The following is a 26,849-nucleotide window of genomic DNA, read 5'->3' as shown; positions in this document are numbered from 1 at the left end:
ATACGAACGAGAGAGGCGAATCTCTATTTTATTACATCCTGCAAACCAATTTGCAGATAGCCAACAGGGGAAATGTCCCTACATACATTGGTCCAACATCCAGAAATGTTCTGGATATTACATTGAGCTCTGAGCGTGATATATCAAGGTATGATTGGATGGTTCTTGATAGCCCATCCTTCTCCGACCATGCGTATATCACCTTCAGCATCCGCCTAAGGAGGGTAGAGAAGGGAGGAACCTTTAGAAACCCTAGGTCAACGAACTGGACTAAATTCCAGAAACATGTAGAAACAAAACTGGGTCAACCTAAAGAGGTTGCCAATGTGGAGGAACTGGAAGAGTCGAATGAATTCCTAACAAGGACGCTTATGACTGCGTATAACAAAGCTTGCTCTCTAAGAAGATTCAGAGGAAAAGCAAAGCCGCCATGGTGGGGCAATGAGCTGAGTCTTCTAAGAAGACAGGTAAAAGAAATGTTTAAGCTCGCAAAGACCGCGGAAAGCGAAGCGTGTCGGGACCAGTACAGGGATTTACTGAGGATGTACAAGCGTGAAATTACCAGGGCGAAGAGAAACCCATGGAAAAGTTTCTGTACGGATATAGAGTGCTCCAGCGAAACAGCACGGTTGAAAAAAGTCCTAGCAAATGGAAACATAGTCCAGGGACTAATAAAGAAAGAGAACGGGGAATGGTCACGTAATAGTGGAGAATCCCTTGAGATGGTTCTCGACACACATTTGCCATCGGGAGACGGTTTAGAAGAGCCAGCAGACATCACTTACACTTCGATCACTGAGCTAGAAGTGGCGGGCTTGGTGACCGATACCAAAATAGAATGGGCAGTGAAAACATTTTTTAAGTTTAAATCACCGGGCCCAGACGGTATATTCCCGGCCATGCTACAAATTTCAAGTATGGCGGTCGTGAAATGGCTTAAAATAATATTCGATGGGTGCAAAAGGCTGAATCATGTACCGCACTCTTGGAGAACTGCTCGTGTAGCTTTCCTACCAAAGAGGGGAAGATCGGTCACGTGTATCCCAAAGACTATAGACGCATTAGCTTAACATCATTTCTGCTTAAAACCTTTGAGAGGCTGATAGATGTGTACATAAAGTCCAACGTGGATGAAAAGCTGCTTTACACAACACAGCATGCGTACACCAAAGGCAAGTCGGTAGACACTATTGCATAGGGTGGTAATAAGCATAGAGAAATCCCTGGAAAATAAGGAGTATGTTCTAGGAGTCTTCTTGGATATTGCCGGGGCTTTCAATAATGTTTCAAAATGTGCGATTATGGATGATCTTAATTACATTAAAGCACATCCTGCCTTGATCAGATGGATCGGCTGCATGTTAAATTGCAGAAAGATTACATCACAATGGGGATTGTACGAGGCCACGAAATCAGTGGATAGGGGCACGCCGCAGAGAGGGGTGCTATCACCTCTGCTGTGGACGCTGGTCATCAACCAACTGCTCAGGCGATTTGTTGGGGGACCCGTAAAAATTACGGCTTACGCAGATGACGTTGCAATTGTCATAAGTGGAAAGTGCCTTCCAACGATTAGTTCTTTGATGGATCGGGCGCTTCGGGATATTCATACCTGGGCATCTAATGTCGGGTTGAAAGTCAATGCGGAGAAGACGGATATGGTCTTGTTTACAAAGAGGTACAAGGTCCCAAATTGAATCAGGCCTAAGTTAGGTGGGGTGACCTTACAGGAGAAACCTTGCACAAAATATCTAGGAATCATCCTAGACAGTAAGCTGTCATGGAAGCTCAACGTGGAGGAGAGGGTCAAGAAGGCCTCAATGGCACTTTATGCATGTAAACGAATGCTGGGGTGTACGCGGGGCTTATCACCCTCTCTTTCTCATTGGGTTTTTACAGCGATTGTAAGCCCTATTCTATACTATGGAGTTCTTGTTTGGTGGAAAGCCACACAAAAAACAACATACCTCAAAAAATTAGAGGGGGTATGCAGACTATCGATGCTTAGCATTACGGGAGCCCTGAAAACAACCGCGACGGCTGCACTGTATGCCATTTTGCACATTCCACCTGTAGACCTGGTGGCAAAGAACATAGCATTAACAACCGCAACCAGGCTCGGTGCCTCGGGGCAGCTTGAGCGCCGACCATATGGCCACAGTAGTATAGCGTCATCAATCACAAGACGAACAGACTACCTGATTCCCTATTTGCACTTCGAGGAAGATCTTTAGGGCACAATAGAGGTGGACGGTTGGCGCAAGGGTGCGCAAATGGCGGACGAGGCCATACATGTGCACACAGATGGTTGCAAAGTAGTGGAAGGAGTAGGGTCTGTGGTATACTGTGCTGATCCGGAAATAAGCATATCATACAGGCAGCCGGATTACTGTAGCGTTTTCCAAGCAGAAATATTAGCCGTAACCAAAGCAGTAGAAACCCTGGAAGAGAATAGCTTAAGCTGCAACCGTGTTAACTTTTATATTGACAGTCAAGCAGCAATTAAGGCAATAATCTCGCATAGCACAGCATCTAAATGCGTGTTAGAGTGTAAGCAGTCTTTGGAGAGAATCGGGACAGGGAGAAACATACATATATATTGGGGGCCAGGGCATATGGGAATAGATGGGAATGAAAAAGCGGACGAACTAGCTAAAAAGGGCGCATCCTTTGAAGCTTGCTCCGTAGACGTTCCAATTAGGCCGGGGTCGCCTTTGGCGGTGGTTTATCAAACAATTCGAGAGTATTTCTGTCATGAAAGTTCATCTGCGTATCAGCTGCCGTTCGGAGTCGGCATAAGTCTCTTCCATGGTAAATCGATCCAATAACTTATTTGTCCTCTACACTTAAGACAAAGGCTTTATTAAAAAAACTGTCACCAAAAACATGCAGCGGATGGCGTTTGGGTGAAAAAGTTGGTCACTGTCTCAGTGGGTCCTTGGGAAGCGTAATACTATGTTCAAACAGAAAAATAAATTGAGGCAATTTCAATTTAAATTGAGTGGTATTCGTACAACTCAATTTAGCTAACACAACAGTAATTTGATTGCTGGTTGGCTCATCTCTACAGCAACAACATACCTTTGTTCAGACTGTCAAAACGTGCGTGTTGGTATTAGGCGAATGGAATGGAATGAAGCCATTAAGTTTTGTGTGTTTTAAGAAAATGTGTTCAATGTTTTGGTTTCATTTTGAGTTTGCCATCTTTTTTTGACAATCCCTTCTCCAGTGAAATGAACAAAATTAAAACAGCTGATGAGATGAGCCAACCATATAGTTGAGCCATGCGTAACTGACGTTTAAATCTAATCGATAAACACACTTTACAAGGTTGCATTTGCAGTTCGAAACAATTTATTACGCAATTCTTTTTAAATTGGCAATTTATTATTACAATTTATTATATGATAAATTGCGTAATAAATTGCCCAAATGGTATAAATTGCCAATTGGGTGTGTGTTTGTACATAGTATAAATATTAAGGAATTAGGAGTATGTCATAAGTTCACATTATGTTATTTTTGTTGCTATTTTAGAAATGCTTTTCTTTGTCCACTTAAAAAATTGTCATCAATGTCCTTCAATGGAGGTTCAAGAAAGCTAGCTATTTCAGGTACAGTTCCACATTACAGTTGAATAAATAGTTCGGTCCATGTGGGGACACACCAGGTGTAAGACATATAATATATATGCTGGGGAGATTATATAGTATTATAGAGGAGGGTGGGGCCGTGCTTGGCGACTTCAGTGGCAGGGTGGGCAAAGAAGGCGTTTTTTATCCCCATGGTCGGAAAGTTAAGCCTCTGAAAGGAAACCACTCCTATTTAACTGGGGCTGATCAACTTCGCTGGTCCACGAAACATGGTCACATCCTGCACGAGGACAATGCAAAAAAATATTAATCAAGCTACATGACTGTCCCCCGATCGATACACACGCAATCAGATCGACCATGTTGTGATAGATTGACGGCATGCCTCTGGTGTTTAAGATGTGCGCAAGATTCGAGGACCTAACATCGACTTAGGTCACTATCTCCTCGCTGCCAAAATGTGCTATCGGGTCTGCGTGACTTAAAGCAAGGAATAAAAAACAGGAAAAGCTAGAAGTCGAAATGCTGCAATCGCAACAGACTGTCAAAAATTTCGCAACCCGACGGAATGCAAGAGAAGTGAGCCATATCTCTAAACCACTTGTCACAGCCGCTGAGAAAACAATTAGTTACCGGCGACCACGGAAAAACAACTGGTACGATAAAGAATACCGAGTTGCAACCGAAGAAACTCCTCTAGGGCTACGTTGTTACAGCGACGACGGGAAGAGAATAAAAAAGCAGCGGTAGAAAGGCGTGAGCCCGAGGAACTTGAGCTGCTGGCCATCAAGAAAAATGAACAAAAAATTCGGAGACAGATTTAAGGTTTTCAGTCCGGAGCAAACTCCTGTAAGAACGATAACGCCGACCTCGTAACCGATGCCTAGAGGGAACTTAGATAATGAGTGGAACACCTATCGTGCTCCTAAAAGTAATCGTTTATCAAAAAATTTCAACCGTTTCCGTTGAAACACTTCGAAATATTATCGATAAAGAAATTATCAAGATAAATTGTATCTCGTGTTTAACCGAAACGAAAAGCTTTCGTTAACGTTAAACACGTTAACAAAAACGTGATACTTTATATTTGAATTGTGCTGGCAATGCTATAGCCATGGTGAAGCCGTAAGGTGGTAACAGCGGACATACACACAAACTCCATGTAATTTGTTTGTGTAATTCGTTGGTGGTAATGTTAAAAATACTCTGAGAAATGTTCGTACTGTAAAAATTCATGAGAAAAGTTGCAATCACCTTGGCTAAGCTTTCACCTTTAATGACTCCACCATCATTCAGCTTTGCCAGCATAGTTTGAAATTAATAATCAACATAAACGATTTGATTTCGTTTTGATATGGCAAAAAACGAAACAAAATTATTTCGTTAATTTGACGTTCTTAACGTTAATAAACGAAACGAAATGGCTTTCAGTGAAAACTCATCTGCCTTGCAGATGCCGTTCGGACTCGGCATAAAACATGTTGGTCCCAATTGGCCGGCAATTTGTAGGGAAAATCAAGAGGAGCACGACGCAAATTGGAAGAGAAGCTCGGCCTTATATCTCTTCGGAGGTTATCGCTCCTTACATTTTTGTTTTTTTTATTACACCTTCACGGAAATGAAATGTTCGAAGTTGAACATCATGAAATTCCCAACAGGTAGATAACGAAGTAATTTTTTAGAAAAGATTGCAAATTTAATAATTCCAAATGCTTTGCATGTGGAAGAGTGGGCCACATCGCCAAAGTGTGCAAGACCAAATTAGATCAGATTTCAGAGGATGAATGTGAATCAGTTCAAAAACTAAACAGTCTTAATGCATGCAATGCAGTAGATAGAAAAATGATTCCTATATATATAGATGGGAAACAAATTCAGATGGAATTAGATAAGGGTGCACCATGTGCTGTAATGAATTGCAAAACGTTGCGTTCGATTAAACCAAATTTTAGGTTGTTAAAGACAGATCGACGATTTACAAGCTATGGCATTGGACGGGTCGTAGTAACTGCGACAATGAGGAAAACTTCAAGACGACTTAATTTGTATGTCGTTCAAGGAGATTGTGATAGACTTTGAGGCCGAGAATGGATATCCCAATTCGCACCAGAAATAAACTTCACTGAACTGTTGTCATCGTCTAACTGAATCAATGCTATAAATTCAACAGCACCAAAATTATCAAAAACCAACAAACGCGACTGCAACATCTCATTACACGTTTTGAGGACATCTTCAGTACGACAGCTGGGAAGTTGAGTGGGCCACCTGCAAAAGTAAAACTCAAAGCTGGAGCAATACCAGTTTTCGCGCGAGAGCGCGATGTACCGATGGCTCTGAGAGACGAGTATGCCCAGGAAAAAGATCGTAAAATTCAATCAGGTTTTCACAAGAGAGTGGATCATTCAGAATGGGCCTCAACAACATACGTAGTAGCAAAAAAGAATGGGGGTATTCGCATTACCGGTAATTATAAGCCCACTGTCAATCCAAAAATGATCATCGACGAACACCCGATTCCAAAAGCAGAAGATTTGTTTAATAAAATGAAAAACGCTACAATATTTTGTCACTTAGATATAACAGATGCATATACGCATTTAACAATTGACGATGAATTTGCGCATGTATTTACATTAAATACAGTGATGTATGGGTTAATACGACCTACTCGTGTGGTATATGGAGCAGCAAATTATCCAGCTATCTGGCAAAGAAAAATAGAGTCTGTGTTACAGGGAGTCTCAAATGTTTTAATTTTTTTTTGATGATATCTTGGTGTTTGCTGAAAACTTCGAGCAGCTACTGATAGTTTAGGAAACGACACTAAATCGCATTAAATCACATGGTTTGCATTTGAAAAAGTCAAAGTGTGTCTTTGCGACACCACCGGTGGAGTTCCTTGGCCACCGCATCGACGAACAGGGCGTACATAAATCCGAAAAACAATTGAAGCGGTACTAAACGCTCCCAAGCCAACGACTTTCGAAGAGCTACAGTTACGCACAAGGTTGAACCTGATTCGACCAGAGGAAATTTCAAAGAAGGTAGAAGAGAAGCAATACGTAAAGTCCAAGAAAACTATTAGAGAGTTTGAACCAAATCAAAATGTGTACTTTTGTCTGGAAATCCACGAATTTGTAAGTGGCTCAGGGGAACCATAAACGCACGTCTAGGTGATCTGCACTATGAAATACTCTTCAATGCGAAAAGTGTAAAACGGCATGTGGAACAAATACGCAAAGCCCCGGTTGGACCGGGAAGTTGATTATTACAAGGCGAGGCTGTCAACCGAAGACAACACTAACGAAACCGAGGCATCAGTTGAAGTAGATAGCACTGAAGCAATAACGCAACCGGTGGTTACTGAAACGGCGCAAAACGAATCGTGGGGATCGGAAGATTTTGAAGGCTTTGCTTCGGCCAATATTACAATAGGACAAAATCCTACATCGACACCGCATACAACACCCGAAACAAGTAGGATACCTCAAATTCCACGGCGATAAACCAGACAGAGAAGGGCACCTGTCGGATACTCACCTTAGCCCTTGCAAAGGAGGGAAAAATGTTATGTATGAAACGAGATGGCAGCGCCACGAAAATAAATTATTTATATATACATCTGGCAACTGTGTTGCCAGAACATTCTTTACCTTCTTCTTTATTACTTTCTTATCTTTCAATTGATGTACTTTGACGCATTAACTTTAAAATGTAACAATTAACTTATTTCATTAATTAAATAAACACTCATATATAAAATAAAATTATTTATTTATTCATGAATATCTATTTTCCTCCCTCCCACTTGTGCCAACGGGTTTTCCAATCATCGAAGTATTTCAAAAAATCATTTTTTATACTCAGCTGAGCAGAGCTCACAGAGTTTATTCTCACAGAGTATATTAACTTTGTTCGCATAACGGTACCCCGTAACGGCGTAAACTAATCAGATAGATATAGACTTCTGTATATCAAAATGATCTGGGCGAAAAAAGTCATTTAGCCATGTCCGTCCGTCTGCCGTAAACACGATAACTTGAGTAAATTTTGAGGTATCTTAATGAAAATTGGTATGTAGATTCCTGGGCACTCATCACAGATCGCTATTTAAAATGAACGAAATTAGACTATAACCACGCCCACTTTTTCGATATCGAAAATTTTGAAAAACCGAAAAAGTACGATAATTCATTACCAAAGACGGATAAAGCGATGAAACTCGGTAGGTGCGTTGACCCATGACGCAGAATAGAAAATTAGTAAAATTTTGGAAAATGGGCGTGGCATCGCCCACTTTTAAAAGAAGGTAATTTGAAAATGAAATGAAATGAAATGAAATGAAATGTGCGCTAAATAAAATTTGAAAAATCGGATGGCGAACACGCCTACTTTAAACAAATTTTTTTTTCAAGTCAAATTTTAACAAAAAATTGAATATCTTTACAGCAGGGGCAGAAAATGTTATTTCTTTTATAATATAATTCCTTGCAAAACTATTAATTTTGGACTTTTAATATATTTGGATCAAGATAAAAAGTATTTTCGGATTTTTATTACCTGAGTCCCATAGAACTAGTTAAACTCGGACTTTTAAAAATAAAAGTCCGGAAATAAATATTAAATCCGGACTTTTATTTTTTAAGGCCAAAATAAAAGTCCGGCTTGATAACAAAGAAATGGCTTATCCGAATTTAAGAAAATTTAAAAAATAAAAGTCCGGATTTAACTTTTATTTCCGAACTTTTATTTTTAGAAGTCCGAGTTTAACTAGTTCTATCGGACTCAAAAAATAAAAATACAGTTTTTACTTTTATATGTGGACTTTTATGGAAAAAGTTCGAAAAATAAAAAGGATGCATGATTCGACATGATATTGCTATAGGTATAGCTGGGAACTCAAATATTTTCACCTAGGACAATTTTTTGACCAGGACTTTTTTATACAAAAAAAGGGATGAAAAATGGTGATTGGATTGGTTTTTTGACTCAAAATATAACTCTGGCAAAAGCTCTGAAAATGGGTGTGACACCTACCATATTAGTAGAAGAAAATGAAAAAGTTCTGCAGGGCGAAATTAAAAGCCCTTGGAATCATGGCAGGAATACTGTTCGTGGTACTACATATATAAATCAATTAACGGTACCCGACTGATGATGTTCTGAGTCACCCTGGTCCACATTTTGGTCGATATCTCGAAAACGAATTCAAATATACAACTTAGAGATACTCCCTTTTAAAATACTCACTAATACCTTTCATTTGATACCAATATCGTACAAACGCATTCTAGACACCCCTGGTCCACCTTTATGGCGATATCTCGAAGAGACGTCCACCTATAGAACTAACGCCCATTCCCTTTTAAAATAGTCTTTAATACCTTCCATTTGATACCCATGTCATACAAACACATTCCAGGGTTACCCTAGGTTCATTTTCATACATGGTTATTTTCCCTTATTTTGTCTCCAAAGCTCTCAGCTGAGTATGTAATGTTCGGCTACACCCGAACTTGGCCTTCTTTACCTGTTTTTACCTTGTTAAGTTCCTCCTTCGATGCCGTCTTTATCTCGTCAATCGTAGAGTGGTGTCGTCCTTTCATGGGCCTCTTCAGTTTAGGGAACAAGCAAAAGTCACAGGGGGCCAGATCTGGGAAATGCGGTGGCTGCGGCATGATTAGTGTGTTGTTTTTGGACGAAAAATCGCGTCGAAGTTAAGCAGTTTTGGTACGAATTTCGCGGCGACCTGTATCATGCCCAAATCATTGATAAAAATTGAATGGTAGGAGCCAAACGATATGTCTAGGTCCTCCGCAACTTCTCTAACGGCGATCGACGATTGGCCAATACCATTTTCTTCACTTCATCAATTTTTTCCCCTGTTGTTGAAGTGCTCGGGCGTCCGGCACGCTCTTCGACGTTCACATCTTCTCGGCCTTCTGTGAATATTTTGTACCACCCATAAACGGTGCTTCGGTCCAAGTTAGCTTCTCCGTATGTCAGTCTACATTCGCAATGCATCCGCCCACTTAATTTCGTTTTTCACACAAAATTTGATGCGAGTTCTTTGATCATTTTTTTTTTAATAGGTAAAAATCGAAGACGTGCAAAAACTCGTGCAAGCAAAGCAGCTGTCAACAATTAAGTGAACTTTCAAAATGGCCGAGCTTGTCGGCATAAGTGAGAGATACTTTCTGAACCCACCTCGTACATTGCTTTCGAAAAAATATTCAAGATCGATCATATATATAATATATATTCCATACAACCGCTTGTTCAAATTTTGTGAATTTTTGAAATTTCAACACATTATTGTTCAGCTCCGTTCGTGAAAGGTTTGAGGTCTACGGCACAGCCGAAAAGTCCCACTACACTTACTTGTTTTTAATGTCATTGTCTGTTCAATAGAAATTCCGTTCATTTTAAATAAATAAATATTTTCAAGTAACCAATCGTATTTAATAAACAGAACAACTCAACCCTCTACGCTTTACCCTCTGTGCATGGAAGAAATAAACGGAGCGTAAATATTTTATTAAAATTCCTAGGTGTAGTTTGCAAAGGGGAAGAGCTTGGATTTTATTGTTCTTTTCACTGAAGGTACGATTCATGCAGTTAAATTGAATTCTATAAATTCGCTTTAGTTAAGGTGTTCTATAGTAAATTGCATTGTTTCAGTGAAGCTCAAGTCCAATTCATTTTAGCACGACGTCAAATCAATCAAAATTTTTATCTTTTGTGTTTTTAGTTGATGAAGATTAAAGTTTGTTACTGCGAAAAGTTTAACTAAAGGATACATTTATACATTCATACATACATATATACTTATAATCGCTGTATACAAATATTCACCTTCTTATTGTACTCTGATGATGGAATTTCGAACGCCGCGTCGATGAATAATAACGTTTCGATGCGGTGCTAGTGAGCGATGTATTGCGGTGCATGCAAAGTGTATCGTTGTTTGGGTGTCGTTTTTTGTGACGTATAACGGATCCTTGACAAAACAGGTATCTAAAAAGGGGAATGCAAAAGACAGGAAGAAAACAGGGAATTGTGTAAAACTCGCAAAAAAATTAATTTATTTATAAATAGTCCAAAGTGTAGGGAATGGTTTTTTGTCGGTAAAGTGCACAAAGGTACAGGTTGGGTTATGGTTTGACAGCATAAAACTAATTTTATTCCGTTTTTTTAGATTGCCCAAATATCTGTGGAAAAAGTGCATAGGGAACCTATATATATGCACGTACGTAGAGCAAACCAGTACTACAGTACTACCTCAAGAAAAGTACCAGTAGAGAATTCGGGGTTGATGTTGATTAAAAGTGCGTACACACTAAGCGGCGCTTCACTTTTTTGCCTATTTGATTAACATTGCCGCTCATGGCCGCGTCGCGCAGTGCTGCTGCCGCTAGGTGTGCATGGTTCGATAAGAATACATGCAAAGAATATTTTGTCGCTACGTATCGCGTCGCTTAGTGTGCACGCACTTCAAGAGGCACACTAAAAAGATAATTCATAAAAATTCCTGAAAACAAAGAAATAAAGGAATTTATTTTGTGCAAAAGAAACGTTTCCTTTGATCTAGACAAGTAATATCTCCAATTAGAGCTCTATTCAAGATCTAGGCAGCTGAAAGGATTTAAGGTGAAGTTCTGCAAGTTTAATCATAAAAAATTAAATCTCGAAACGTAGAAGATTTAAGTTAAATTTCCAATAAATCTTCAGCAATTGGTTCAATCATTACAATATTTCAGGTATGGCAACCTTCATATGTCGTTTCATTGTGGATAAAACAAGTGTGATATCTTATCCGTCAAATGCCTGACAGAATGTTCAATATGGTTGCGATATGGCAGCGTTTTGACAGGGTGTTCAATATGGCGGCGCATAGGGCCGGCTATCTTCAGCGGGTGATAGAAAGAGATACAGAATGAGATAGTCAATAAAAAAACAGGTGATCCATTCTATTTGTAATTTTGACGTTTATGCAGAAGTTATCAGACTTGTCTTATCCACAATGTGTCGTTTGATTTTTTGATAGGAAAATATTTTAAGGTAGGAGCAATTTCTGATTTGATAGATTTTTATCGCCAAACTTGAGTAATATAAAAATTTATAAAATACTCAGATATGTTTTTGCTTTATAGAAGATGCGAAAATGTATGTGTTAATCCGAAAAGGTGATATTTTTTTGGCTGAAAAACTTCTTAAAAGTTAAAACTGCGCATGTGGTCCCAATTCATAGTTTTTTCAATATGAAAAAACCAAACGTCAAATAGTAAAACTAAAATGATGACATGGTACGTTAAGTTTTGAGATTCACAATTGTTTTTGTTTTTATCGGCCTATTGATAAATGATTCAAAGTTCGATTCGAGCTCGAGGCCAGAAAAATAATTTTTTTTTCTAATGATTATTATTATTTTTTAATTTTTCTATAATTGAAAAATTTTATTTTATTACTACCTTTATATTAAGCCCCTTTCCTGTTTGTCCCCTCATTTCCATACGAATTTTTGACCCACGGAAAAGTCCTTTTCGGTAACTTTCCATTGAGCTAGACACTTGATACTTAGAACATAGTTCAGATCTGCGAGACATTACAATGCAAGAGAAAAAAATCCGCTAGGTGGCGCACGGATCGAAATATACAGAAAATTAATGTTTAAACGGAAATTTTGCGATCGAGTTTTAACTAACTTCTCGGTGATCCAGAGACTTAAAACTTAGCACATAGTTGGCGAGTCGATGGCACTACAATTCGTGGAAAACAAAATGCCGCCAGTTGGCAGACGAAGATAAACGAATAACCCTGAAAATCCCTGAAAAAAGGCAGGGAATCTTGCGATCGATTTATAAGTAACTTCCCGGTGAACTAGAGACTTGAAACTTGGGCCGTGAGTCAGAACCCGGTGACAATGTAATATACGATCAAAAAAAATTCGCTAGGTGGCGCATGGATCGAGATATTAAGAAAATTAGTTTTGATTTGGGAATCTTTCAATCCATTTTTAACTAACTTCCCAGTGACCTAGAGACTTGAAGCTTAGCACATACATAGTTCGAGGCTTGGTGACAATACAATTTACAGAAAATAAAATTCCGCTAGGTGGTGCGCTAAGTGATATGACTACAAATCCGTGAAAAACGAGGGGAATCTTGCGATCGATTTTTGAGTAACTTGCCGGTGAGCTAGAGACTTGAAGCTTGGGCCGTGAGTCAGAACCCGGTGACAATGCAATATTTTACCAAAAACATTCCGCTATGTCGCGCATGGATCGAGGTATTGTGAAAATTAAATTTAATTTGGGAATATTTCAATCCATTTTTAACTTGCAGGTCACCTAGAGACTTGGAACTAGGCACATAATTCGAGACCCGGTGACAATACAATTTACAGAAAACAAAATTCCGCTAGGTGCCGCGCTAATTGAGATAACTACAAATCCTTGAAAAACTAGGGGAATTTTGCAATCGATTTTTGAGTAACTTCCCGGTGAGCTGGAGATATGAAACTTGAGCCGTAAGTCAGAACCCGGTGACAATGCAATCTTTTATCAAAAAAATACCCCTAGGTGGCACATGGATCGAGATATTAGGAAAAACCACCGTGGTGTGATGGGTAGCGTGCTCCGCCTATCACACCGTATGCCCTGGGTTCAACTCCCGGGCAAAGCAACATCAAAATTTTAGAAATAAGATTTTTCAATTAGAAGAAAATTTTTCTAAGCGGGGTCGCCCCTCGGCAGTGTTTGGCAAGCACTCCGGGTGTATTTCTGCCATGAAAAGCTCTCAGTGAAAACTCATCTGCTTTGCAGATGCCGTTCGGAGTCGGCATAAAACATGTAGGTCCCGTCCGGCCAATTTGTAGGGAAAATCAAGAGGAGCACGACGCAAATTGGAAGAGAAGCTCGGCCTTAGATCTCTTCGGAGGTTATCGCGCCTTACATTTATTTTTATTTTTTTAATTTTAATTTGGGAATCTTTCAATCCATTTTGACTAACTTCCAGCTTCCCTAGAGACTTGTATCTTAGCACATATTTCGAGACCCAGTGGCAATACAACTTACAGAAAACAAAGTTCCGCTAGATGGCGCGCTAAGTGAGATAACTACAAATCTTTGAAAAACCAGGGGAATCTTGCAATCGATTTTTGAGTAACTTCCCGTTGAGCTGGAGATATGAGGCGTAAGTCAGAACCCGGTGAAAATGCAATCTTTTATCAAAAAATTTCCGCTAGGTGGCGCGTGGATCGAGATATTAGAAAAATTCGTTTTAATTTGGGAATCTTTAAATCCACTTGCTGGTTACCTAGAGACGTGAAACTTGGCACTTAGTTAGAGGCCTGGTGACAATATAGCTTAGAGAAAACAAAGTTCTGCTAGTTGGCGCGTTAGCCAAGATAACTGCAAATCCTTTAAAAACGGGGGGAATATTGCGATCGATTTTTGAGTAACTTGCCGATGAGCTAGAGACATGAAACTTGGGCCGTAAGTCAGAATCCGGTGACAATGCAATACTTTATCAAACAAATTCCGCTAGGTGGCCCACGGATCGAGATCATGAGAAAACTGGTTTTAAATTGGGAATCTTGCAATCGTTTTTTAAATAACTTCCTCCATATCTAGATACTTTAAGCCTGAAATATAGTTTAAAACTCGGTGACAGTGCAATGTTTGATCATAAAATTTGAGCTACGTAACGCACAAGTCGAACTATTTAGAAGATTAGGCCATACCTTCATGGCTACCCTCCTGAGTGTTGCAGGCGTTGTAGTAGAATTCGACCTCGTTGAAGGCCCAACTCAATGCACGTCTTTGCATACTTTTAGGCGTACGCGAATTTCACCACGATTGTTTTAGACTTTCAGTATTATGCGAATTTCACAACGATTTTCAGCTGTGCAAATTAAGTAGGTGACAAACGAGGTGGAATTCTCTTGTTATGATGCGACATGGAATTCTGTTGTTAGCGAAAATTCCACCAATTCTCTTAAATCTTGCTATTTTAAACAAATAAATAAAGATAAGCATTTTCACTTAGGAATTACTTAAATTACTAATCAAAGTTGCAATTGCCTTTTTTTGGGCAGTACTAAAAAATTGAAAATAAAAAGATGATAAAAAAATTTTAACGACTACCTTTATATAAATGGACCAAAAAATAGAAGGCAATTTTTCTTTTTAATTCAGACATAGTCTTGGTGAATTTTGACTAAAAAGCTTTAACAATAGCTTTTTTAAAAATTTTTGGGATTTAAAATTATAAAGGTAGAGGCGTGTTTAAATTTTAAATAATCAATTAGTTAATCATAAGTACATACATGGCTTGCCTTAAATGGAAATATTGCGTTCCACCTTTATAGATTTAAATCCCAAAATTCTTTTACAAGAGCTATTGTTAAAGTTTTTAGTCAAAATTCAACAGGACTATGTCTGTATTAAAGGAAAAATTGCCTTCTATTTTTTGGTCCATTTATATAAAGGTAGTCGTTAAAATTTGTTTATCATCTTTTTATTGTTTTTGGAATAGTAAGTAGAAAAAATTTCAGACAACCTGCCATAGATGGTTCCAGAGAGATCCATTTCGAAGGGTAATAAGCCTTCATCATCAGTACGCTTTAGACACGCTGCGGTAACCATTTAGCTACACAGCGGTGGTCTGTTTGCCTGACCAACTATATTTAACCAGCGTTGCGCCATCTGTTGTAAATCACTGATAATGCTGGATTTGTTTGACATTCCTAAGTGCTCTTGATTTATTAACAATGGTTGATGTTTTTATCGGCCTATTGAGATTTAATAAATCTTCACAGATATGATGGAGATATGCTATAATTTTCTAAAAAACTGAGATTCTTTTCCTTGCTCATAGAAATAATTTTCTTAAAAATCGAGAAAATTGTATTAAACAAATTTAAATATTAAATTGCGTAACTGTCCCGGTAGTAGATTTCTAGTCGAGGTCCGCAATTTTACAGTCGATTACTCTTATTCTTTGAGCTTACTCGTACATGTAAATATTGTGAGAAATATTCAATCAAGTATTCTTGATTTCAAAAAAATTCATGAAATATTTTATACAAAAGGAAGAAATTTTTTACTCGTTAAATTTAAACCAAGACAAGTAAGGAAGTCTAAATTCGGGTGAAACCGAACATTATATAACCAGCTGTACACTTGAAATTATGTCGTTGTTTGTTGTGTGTGCTTAATAGTGTTACAAGGCTGCGCAATAATACATATACAAATGGTTCTATCCTAAACTAATTTTTGTTCGAGTTATGTCTCCCGAAAAATAGCAAATTACTTAGTCATAAAAGGGCGGTACCGCGCCCATTTTTTTAAATTTGAAGTTTTTCCTATTTATTGTTATAAATCCACTTGGGAAATGAAATACCATTGATATAAAGCTCTTTTTCGCAAAGATATAGCTTATTTTATTCGTCCACGCCCCCTTTAAAAGTCTTTTATATAAAAGTGGGCGTGGTCCTTAACCGATTTCGTTAATTTTTTTTCCATTCCTTATAGTAAAGGCAACCTCTCTGCCGAATTTGGTTACGATGGGTTTAACCATTTTTGATTTTTGATTAATATTTGTAAAATTGATTTGATCACAAGTGGGCGGTGCCCCACGTCCATTTAAATATTGTTTTTCAGATTTTTAGCAAGAGTCTCAATATAAGTCCACATGTCAAATTTCAACATTCTAGGTGTATTATTTACTAAATAATCCGGTTTTTGTGTTTTCCAAAATGTTATGTATATATAAAAAGTGGGCGTGGTTATCATCCGATTTCGCTCATTTTCAATACCAATCTATTCTGGGTCCAGATAAGCTCGTGTACCAAATTTGGTGAAGATATCTCAATATTTACTCAAGTTATCGTGTTAACGGGCAGACGGACGGACGGACGGACATGGCTCAATCCAATTTTTTTTTGACACTGATGGTTTTGATATATCTATCTATCTCGATTCCTTTATACCTCTAAAACCAACTGTTATCCAATCAATTCCCTGTGTACAAGTACAGCTCTCTTCTACTTGGAGGACTTACAATTTTTTGACTCGTGGCAAACTTAATAAACCATTTTATTTTCATGAAAGGTATACAAATCGGTAGTCTCAACCGAAATAAATTGAAAGCTGGCGATGCTTATGCATCCATTGTCCCATCTGTTCGCCTATCGTTCCGAACTCTCTTTTGAAGGAAGGTATTGTTATGAAATTGGCATACTACTTTTGCTGACCACAGGTAAAATGGGCACAGTCGGCATATAACCACACCCACTTTTTATAAATGAAATATTTTCCATTAAAGAATTTTTTTGATATTTCGATACCTACAAAACTGGGGTATTACCTTGAAATTTGGCATGTTGACTGGCTAAATGAAGGTTACTCGATAAACATTAAAATTCAGAAAAATGGCGAGGCAACGTCTTCTATTAAAAGAGATTTTCATATGCCTCCGCTAGCGATATCTTCAGAACGGTTAAAGGTAAAATTGTGAAGTTTGGTATGCGGATTTCTAATTTCTTTATTTATTGAGGACCTGTGGTTCTTACAGACTACGAATGATAAACGATAATAAAAAGTAAAAACTTATACAGCATACTATTACAATAAATTCCTACAGGCTATTAACAATTGCCGTACAGTTAAAAAAACGACTTAAATTAAGAAACATAATACACAAAAAGAAAATAAAAAAATTTTAAGCCTTTCCTTTATATAAATGGACAAAATCCGCGAAAATGGTATCCTTATATAAAGACATATTCTTGCTGCAGTTTGATCTTAAAATTTTGACATAGAAATTATAAAAATATTTATGAGAAATAAAAATATAAAAGTGGAGCGCAATTACTTGCGGGTAGGGCTGTGAACTGCATCCGGATTTTTCAACTATCCGGATAAACTGGATATTCGAATAACCGGATAGCTAAGCAAACAATCCGGCTATCCGGATATCCGGATTCGTAATGGAAAATCCGGATATCCGTATGTCCGGATACTGGAATATAAAAGTTGAATATCTGCATATGAGAATTGAACGAAGCAAACATCGAAAAATTGTTCACAAAATATGTTTGTAGATTATTAAATTAACATCAAAAATTAAAAAGCTATAATTTTACAAACATCAACGATTTCACAAAGCGTCATTTTTAACTAATAATGAGTGCTAAAATCGTCAGCAAGATTTGGGATCATTTCCAAAAAAGTGAAAATAAGAACAGTATGTTTATATTGTGAAAAAACGCTACAAAATACAGGATCGATATCAAGTCTATGGAGCCACTATCAGTTTTTCCATCTTCAAGAGAACGGTATAGACGCAGCTTTTCTATCTGAATCTGCGCCAGATATAAGCCGAGTAGCAGTTCATCACAAAGTAATTTTGATCACAATTCGGAATGTTCAGAACCACCAATGAAGAAAGTTCGAACATCACGGGTAGCTCAAACTGTTCGCAATAAGTATATGTCCAAAGAATGTCAAGAGATAATAACACAAGCCTTGGCTAATATGATTGCTGTTGACTTATTCCTACTTCATTGGTGGAATGTGATGGATTCAAGAAGTTTGTTAATGTCCTCGAACCAGAGTATGTAATTTCTTGTCGCAAAACAATTTCCGATAGAATTCAAGCCATGCATAATCGTGAAATAGAGAAAGTTAAGAAAAATCTCAGTTCAGCATCTGATATAGCTTTGACCACTGATTGTTGGACATCAAGATCCACCCGATCCTATATGGGACTTACAGCGCATATTCAGATTCCAATTGGACGTCTCGCTCTTTTAATTTGCTCACCGAAGAAATAACTGAAAGCCACACAGCTGAGAACTTAGAAGACTCGTTTCGAGATGGCATGCAAGAATGGTCACAAAGAAAAAGTCACAATTACTGTACACGACAACGCGAAAAATATAACAAATGCTGTTCGGGGTTTGAGCTCTGACATAACCAATCATCCATGCAGTGCACATACACTTCAATTGAGTTTCGAAACTGGTGATGAGTTTCAATCATTCGATTAAACGCACAAAATCATGTGGAAAAATGTGCAATAAAATGTGTACTGCTGATATGAATGCCCAAGAAGAAGCCCCGGAAAACAGTGATCTCACGGGCATGGATATACTCCTAAATGATAATGACAGCGACACAAGGAAGGAAGACGAGTTTCAGCGCTACTTATTCGAAGAACAAATAAACCACAATCTTGTCGCAAAACAATTTCCGATAGAATTCAAGCCATGCATAATCGTGAAATAGAGAAAGTTAAGAAAAATCTCAGTTCAGCATCTGATATAGCTTTGACCACTGATTGTTGGACATCAAGATCCACCCGATCCTATATGGGACTTACAGCGCATATTCAGATTCCAATTGGACGCCTCGCTCTTTTAATTTGCTCACCGAAGAAATAACTGAAAGCCACACAGCTGAGAACTTAGAAGACTCGTTTCGAGATGGCATGCAAGAATGGTCACAAAGAAAAAGTCACAATTACTGTACACGACAACGCGAAAAATATAACAAATGCTGTTCGGGGTTTGAGCTCTGACATAACCAATCATCCATGCAGTGCACATACACTTCAATTGAGTTTCGAAACTGGTGATGAGTTTCAATCATTCGATTAAACGCACAAAATCATGTGGAAAAATGTGCAATAAAATGTGTACTGCTGATATGAATGCCCAAGAAGAAGCTCCGGAAAACAGTGATCTCACGGGCATGGATATACTCCTAAATGATAATGACAGCGACACAAGGAAGGAAGACGAGTTTCAGCGCTACTTATTCGAAGAACAAATAAACCACAATCTCAGTGCCAGCAATTGGTTGCAACACCATGAAAAAATATTTTCCAATCTATCGAAAATCGCCAAAAGATAGCTTGCGGTACCTGCCACTTCAACAGCTTCTGATAGGGAATTTTCAAGTACTGGAAATATAGTTCGTCCCACACGAAATTGTTTGAGTCGGGAAATGATATCGGCACTAGTTTTCTTCCACCAGAACAAGAAGAAAATAATTTAACATCATATTACATATTTCTCAATACGAGCCTTTTTTGTATTCACTGTTAATTGATTTAAATGCCCCACGAATTTATTGTTATTAATGTTAAATAAACATATATGGTACATCAATTTGGTGCTTTCACTGGATATCCAAAAATACGGTTATTAACCGGATCTACATAAATCCGGATATCCGGATAGTCTGACAGACGAATATTAACCACGCCCACATTTTATATAATAAACATGCGAGTTGGAGGCACGTATATCAAAATACCTCTGTAACTGGTAAAGATACAATGGTAAAATTTTAAAGGACCAACCTAGTAAGTGGCGGACGCCGTGGTGTGATGGTAGCGTGCTCCGCCTACTACACCGAAGATCCTGGGTTCACGCTCCGGGCAAAGCAACGTCAAAAATTTTAGAATGAAGTTTTTCAATAAAAAGAAAATTTTTCTTAGCGGGGTCGCCCCTCGGCAATGTTTGGCAATCATTCCTAGTGTACTTCTGCCATGAAAAGCTCTCAGTGAAAACTCATCTGCCATGCAGATGCCGTTCGGATTAGGCATAAAACAAGTAGGTCCCTCCCGCCAATTTGTAGGAAAAAGTAAAAGAAGCACAACGAAAATTGGAGAGAAGCTCGGCCTAAATTCTCTTCGGAGGTTACCGCGCCTTACAGTTATTTATTTTAATCTAGTAAGTAGACCAAAAATAAATCTTAAACAAGTTTAAAAAATTGTTGTGGCGGCGCCTACTTATGTCGTGTATATCTTCTTAAAACGATTTGCATCGAATTTTGGTACGGATTCCTTGAGAACGGTTGAAGATGTAAAATTAACATTGAGTATGCGTCTACCGTAAACAATTTGCCAAAAAAAAAAAAAAATTAAAAAAAAAAACAAAAAAGCGGTGGAAAACGACGCTAACTTCCTTGTATGCGTGTGTGTGGTCCTTAATGATGGTCTAGGCGTTGCCGCAGTCATTTCTCCAAATGATTATTATTTTCAGGTCACCTACGATATTCAGCGTCTGAAATTTTAGCAATGCATCTTTGCAGGTTACAGAGATGGCACCATATATGTACTTCCAACACGAATTTTTCTATTTAGTTTCTGCTGGGCAGATCAAAATTTAATAAGGAATTTGCACACCAAATTTCGAAATTTTACATTTATTCGTTATATGGCTTGTGGAGCCAAATGAAACCCTCTTTTAATAATAAAACTTTTCGACAATTGTTCCTATGACCAAGGAAGAAAACACCATAGTTTTTTTGAAAATTACTTGTTTAGATCAAGGGAAGCTTTACTATGGCGCAATATCAATCCCATCTGTTCTTCGCATTGCAGAATTTTTAAGATTTTTTTTGATTGCAGATTCGTTTACATCAAATCCATTATATAAAAAACTTATAGGAAATATAAGGTCGCTATAGAATCATTTCGGGAACTGCTAACATTATGTGCAAATCCTACGTCGTTTGACTGATAAAGTTGCTTACATATATCTCTAAAGGAAGTAGACCTTAGACTCCACATGTGGAAATTAGCTAGACATTGCCTTTTGGCGTCACATCCTTATTAGTTAGGGCTAGTCAGTAACAGCAGAGGTAGGAAGTGCGAGCTGCAGGAAGAAATATTTGAGCATGTTCTGTGTTGGTGTCCAGAGTTGCCACATAATCCAATTAGGGGCGAAAAGCTCAGTGCACCAATTGCAGTAGTATGTTCTATCCATTGAGTCGTGGTTATTGTAGTTGTAGCAGTTCTTTGCCTCATCCAAAAGTTGTGGTCACAAATTGTCATCATATTCAGAACCTATTACTCCGGTTCTGAACAAGAAATAAAAACTTTTTGTTTTAAAACCAGAAGAGTACATTAGTTTCTATTTTTAGATTTTTCTAATTTTTTGGTTTTGTGTTTTATTTTAAATCAATAGTATCTCTGATAGCATAAATCTACAATCTGATTTGAGTACTTTTGAGATTTGGTGTACATCAAATCACCTATATTTAAATATCAACAAATGTTTTGTCGTACCTTTCACAAGGAAGACTAATGTACTTCTGTACAATTATCAGTTGAACAACAATGTTCTCACTCGTTGTTCCGACATCAAAGATTTAGGAGTGATTCGACACAAATCTCTCGTTCAGTAAGCACATTGATTTCATTGTGTCCAAATCATTTGCAATGGTAGGCTTTATTCAAAGGAATGCTCGGGATTTTAAAGACCCTTATACCATAAAATCTTTATATACTGCTCTCGTACGAAGTCGCCTCGAATATTGTTCTCTTATATGGAATCCATATAACGATGTATATTCCGAAAAAATTGAAAGAGTGCATAAAGTTATCACGAATTTTGCCTTATATAGATTCAGCGAAGTTTACGAAATAATCATCTGTTTGTCGACCCATTTAGTAGAACCAACTACTCGATGAATGAGCCTATTACAAGATGTGTTCGTCTTTGTAAAAAATATTCCGAAGTGGTAGATTTAAATGTGAGTTTTAATATGTTCAAGCTTGTTTTATTTACAATATTTAATTGAGAATGTTAAATTCATAAATTAATTAAGAAGCTCAAATATTATTTAACAAATAATTATTCTAGTCTGTAAGATTTGTAATCAGTAGACTGAATTACTAAAAAAAAAATAAATAACGTGAAAAGCTTAGTAGTTAATTGAGAAAATGTAGGTTAGGTCAAACTAATGGTTTGAAGCTTAAGGTCAAATTATGTATAACACGATGAGTACTTTTTTCTCATGTGAACCAAAATTCCTATCATTTAATAATATTTGTTCACTTCAGCGAGTGACAGGTAACCCGAATGCCTTTATACTGTTTTCACACAGACGGCTTATTGAATAATAAAGGCAGTTTTCTACATTAAGACACTTATTGAGCTCAATCTTCCCTACAAAATTCGAATCTATTATTATTTCATTAGTAGCTAATCGAATGTCTAATGAAGTCAAAAGCACAATGCAACTCTGTTGGCAGCGTTCCGCTTCCGTTTCCGCTTCTTAGTTTTCAAAGCAAATGTCATTGTCTGCATGGCGGAACGATACAAGGTGGCCGCATCGAACAGCTGATTATAACCTTTTTTATTTGATTTGATACATCAACTACCGGCGCAGTACGATTTTGACATTTTAATTTCGAATTTAGAAGTACATGGAATTTTTTTTGTTTGTAGGTATGTCACCATGCTCCCACCTTGTATCGTTCCGCCATGATTGTCTGTCTCATGCTTCATACTAATCGAGCAGTTACTTCTGTGTGAAAGCAAAAAATCTACGATTTCATTAGCAGGTGAAATGAGATCATTAAGTTTCTGTGTGAAAACAGTATTAGGGAGCTTTTGGTATTATATTGTGTCGACGTGAATGTGAGTGACTGCGTACCCCTAATATGAATATTTACATATTCTATTCAAAATTTTAAGACTAGAACATGACGGAATAAAACCAGACAGGTGAAGTCAGCAGCAAAGCACTAAAAGTTTGACGCCCCGCTAATCCGGCCATGAATTTTAGGGTAATAGACAAATTTGCTACTCTTTCCTTACTTTTGTGATGAAATGTGCGGAACAAAGCCTAGCTCAATATGTTTATATATTGGAAAAATTTAATCGATAGAAAAAGTAAGGACGACTAAGTTCTGGTGTAACCGAACATTACATACTCAGCTGAGAGCTTTGGAGACAAAATAAGGGAAAATAATAATTTAGCAAAATGAACCTACGGTAACTCTGGAAAGTGTTTGCATGACATTGGTTTCAAATGGAAGGTATTAAAGAGTATTTTAAAAGGGAGTGCGCCATAGTTCTATAGGTGGACGCAATTTAAGGATATCGCCATAAAGGTGGACCAAGGGTGACTCTAGAATGTGTGTTGTACGATATAGGTATCAAATGAAAGGTGTTAATGATTGTTTAAAACGTAGTGGGCCTTAGTTCTATACACTCAGAGAAAAAATCGTTCTAAAACGAACGAAACAAGTTCAAAATTAAGAACATTCGTTGACAAAAGTCTGTTAAGTACGTTTTTTCTTAACTCATGACCGATGGGCTTGTTTCAAGAACAGTTTTTCCAAGCACACCGTTCGTATTTTATGACCAGTTTGGCATTGATGTGTGAACCTTCTGTCCTCATTTCAAGCACTACTTGTGCTTAAAATAAGATGTTTCGTTCTCACGCTTCGAGAACGATGTGTGGTCGATTTAACAGTTTTCGTTCTCAATTCAAGAACGGTTTGGGCTTGCTAATTGATGGGAGGCGAAATTATTTTTTTTAATAAGTACCCATTTATTTTTTATTAATAATAATTTTTTTGTCATAAATAAAAAATATTTATAACAAAAAAATGTTTATTACAGTCCAAAAATTTAAGAGAAAATGCATAATATGCATTTTTCTTATGTTTCTCTTATTAAGAAATTATTCTTATTTGAAGATGTAATCTGCATATATACTTAAAACATTTCATAACAAGTTTGAGAATTATCTGTGCATAAGTGAATGGAAAAATAATTGAACGAAAAATAAAAGTTAAAAAATTACTTTAAAAAATTTTATAGTTTGACGGTGATCGAACTCGCGCCACGCGATCACAACCACAACATCATAACCGCTGGGCCACTACGACTGCTTGATAGCTTGCGCCAAATGTTTTATTTAACATTGTAGTACAAACGAATTTTACCCTTTCTTTTTACTTGAACTTAATTTAAGAACATTGTTCTTAATTTAAGAACATTGTTCTCATTAATAGAACATTTGTTCATGTTTTAAGACCAGCCGTTCTCTTTTCAAGAAAATGGTGTCAGTTCAAGAACAAGGTTGTTGTTTTGAGAACAGGTCGGTCGTGTTTCAAGAACAAAAAAGTAAGAACATGAAAATCTTGAATTTAGTCCGGTGGTGCTGGATTTTAGAACGGCGTTTTTCTCTGAGTGTAGGTGGACGCCTTTGCGAGACATCTCAATAAGGGTGGACCAGGGTTGACTCTAGAATGTGTTTGGACGATATGTGTATAAAATGAAAGGTGTTAATGAGTATATTAAAAGGGAGTGGGCCTTAGTTCTATGGGTGGACGCCTTTTCGAGATATCACCATAAAGGTGGAACAGGGGTGACTTTATAATGTGTTTATACGATATGGGTACCAAATTAGAGGTATTAATGAGGGTTTTAAAAGGGAGTGGGGCTTAGTTGTATATGTGAAGGCGTTTTCGAGATATCGGCCGAAATGTGGATCACGGTCACCCCGAACATCATCTGTCGGGTATCGCTAATTTATTTATATATATAATACCAGGGACAGTATTCCTGCCAAGATTTCAAGGGTTTTTTATTTCAGCCTGCAGAACTTTTTCATTTTATTCTACTTAATATGGTAGGTGTCACACCCATTTTACAAAGCTTTTTCTAAAGTTAAATTTTGCATCAATAAACCAATCCAATTACCATGTTTCATCTCTTTTTTCATTTTTGGTACAGAATTATGGCATTTTTTTCATTTTTCGAAATTTTCAATACCGCAAAAGTGGGCGTGGTCATAGTCGGATTTCGGCCATATTTATACCAAGACAAAATGATTTCAGATAAGTGCGTGAACTAAGTTTAGTTAAGATATATCGATTTTTGCTCAAGTTATCGTGTTAACGGCCGAGCAGAAGGACAGACGGTCGACTGTGTATAAAAACTGGCCGTGACTTCAACAGATTTCGCCCATTTTCACTAAAAACAGTTACCGTCATAGAATCTATACACACACCAAATTTCGCAAGGATTGGTAAATTTTAGTTCGACTTATGGCCTTAAAAGTATTCTAGACGAATCAAATGAAAAAGGGCGGAGCCACGCCCATTTTGAAATTTTGTTTTATTTTTGTATTTGGTTGCACCATATCATTACTGGAGTTGAATGTTGGCATAATTTACTTATATACTGTAAAGATTTTAAATTTTTTGTTAAAATTTGACTTTAAAAAATTTTTTTTTTAAAAGTGGGCGTGTTCGTCATCTGATTTTGCTAATTTTTATTTAGCGCACATATAGTAATAGGAGAAACGTGCCTGCCAAATTTCATCATGATATCTTCAACAACTGCGAAATTACACCTTGCAAAACTTTTAAATTACCTTCTTTTAAAAGTGGGCGGTGCCACGCCCATTGTCCAAAAATTTACTAATTTTCTGTTTTGCGTCATAAGGTCAACGCACCTACCAAGCTTCATCGCTTTACCCATCTTTGGTAATGAATTATCGCACTTTTTCGGTTTTTCGAAATTTTTGATATCGAAAAAGTGGGCGTGGTTGTAGTCCGATTTCGTTCGTTTTAAATAGATATGACGAGCGCCCAGGAACCCACATACCAAATTTCATCAAGATACCTCAAAATTTACTCAAGTTATCGTGTTTACAGACGGACGGACAGACGGACAGACGGACGGACGGACGGACATGGCTAAATGAATTTCTTTTTTCACCCAGATCATTTTGATATATAGAAGTCTATGCCTGTCTCGATTAGTTTATGCCGTTACGGATTACCGTTATGCGAACAAAGTTAATATACTCTGTGAGCTCCGCTCAGCTGAGTATAAAAATGGAGGAAATTGGTGGAAAGTCGGAAAAGTATAGAGAAAAGGGAACAAGAGGAAAAGGGGGAATACAAAATAAAGGAAAAGTAGGAATAAGAGCTTAGTAGGAAGACTAAGAACATTATAAAGACCAGATTAAGCGTAATAGTTAGACTGAGATCTATATAAAAGAATGAAAAGAAATAGTAAGAGAAGAAGGCAGTAAATCTACAGTATAACGAAAAAGATAGAGACATAGAGAAGATAAACCTGAGAGAGCAGAGGCGAGAGAAAATAAGACGAATGAAATGGTGAGCTCGCGATCAATGGTATGGGCCGGCGAATGGATAGAGAAGATCGGAACAACGTCTGCATGTTAAATCATAAGACTGGAAGTATTTCATGAGATTCTTTAAAGATCCAGCAATTCCGTTTCGCTGACAAGAAATTAATAATTTCCTCTAAAGAGCTTCTTAATTCTGATGGCCTCGGAATAAACGCCAAAAAAATCAAGTAATTCTTCCATCGGGCCTTATTTTATATGCTAAAAGAAAATAGCGGAGATTGAGGCGGGCGATTTTTCCTGTGCATTACTTCTTGTCTCAGAAAGACACGAATGCA

The 26,849-nt window shown here is 37.4% G+C and overlaps 1 protein-coding gene across 2 annotated transcripts in view; it reads right to left on the bottom strand.

The window, feature by feature from the left end:
• The window catches only part of CCHa1-R (CCHamide-1 receptor), a 331,052-nt gene that overhangs the window by 12,896 nt on the left and 291,307 nt on the right, over nucleotides 1–26,849 (bottom strand). For both annotated transcript variants that reach the window (XM_067772690.1, XM_067772689.1), the window contains exon 8: nucleotides 10,452–10,613. In XM_067772690.1, the coding sequence (XP_067628791.1) occupies nucleotides 10,452–10,613 (162 nt within the window). The remainder of the gene's footprint in view (nucleotides 1–10,451; nucleotides 10,614–26,849) is intronic.

The sequence above is a fragment of the Eurosta solidaginis genome, chromosome 3 (genome assembly GCF_040869045.1).
Source record: "Eurosta solidaginis isolate ZX-2024a chromosome 3, ASM4086904v1, whole genome shotgun sequence".
NCBI classification, from domain to species: domain Eukaryota; kingdom Metazoa; phylum Arthropoda; class Insecta; order Diptera; family Tephritidae; genus Eurosta; species Eurosta solidaginis.
This window is presented reverse-complemented; position numbering and strand designations above follow the sequence as displayed.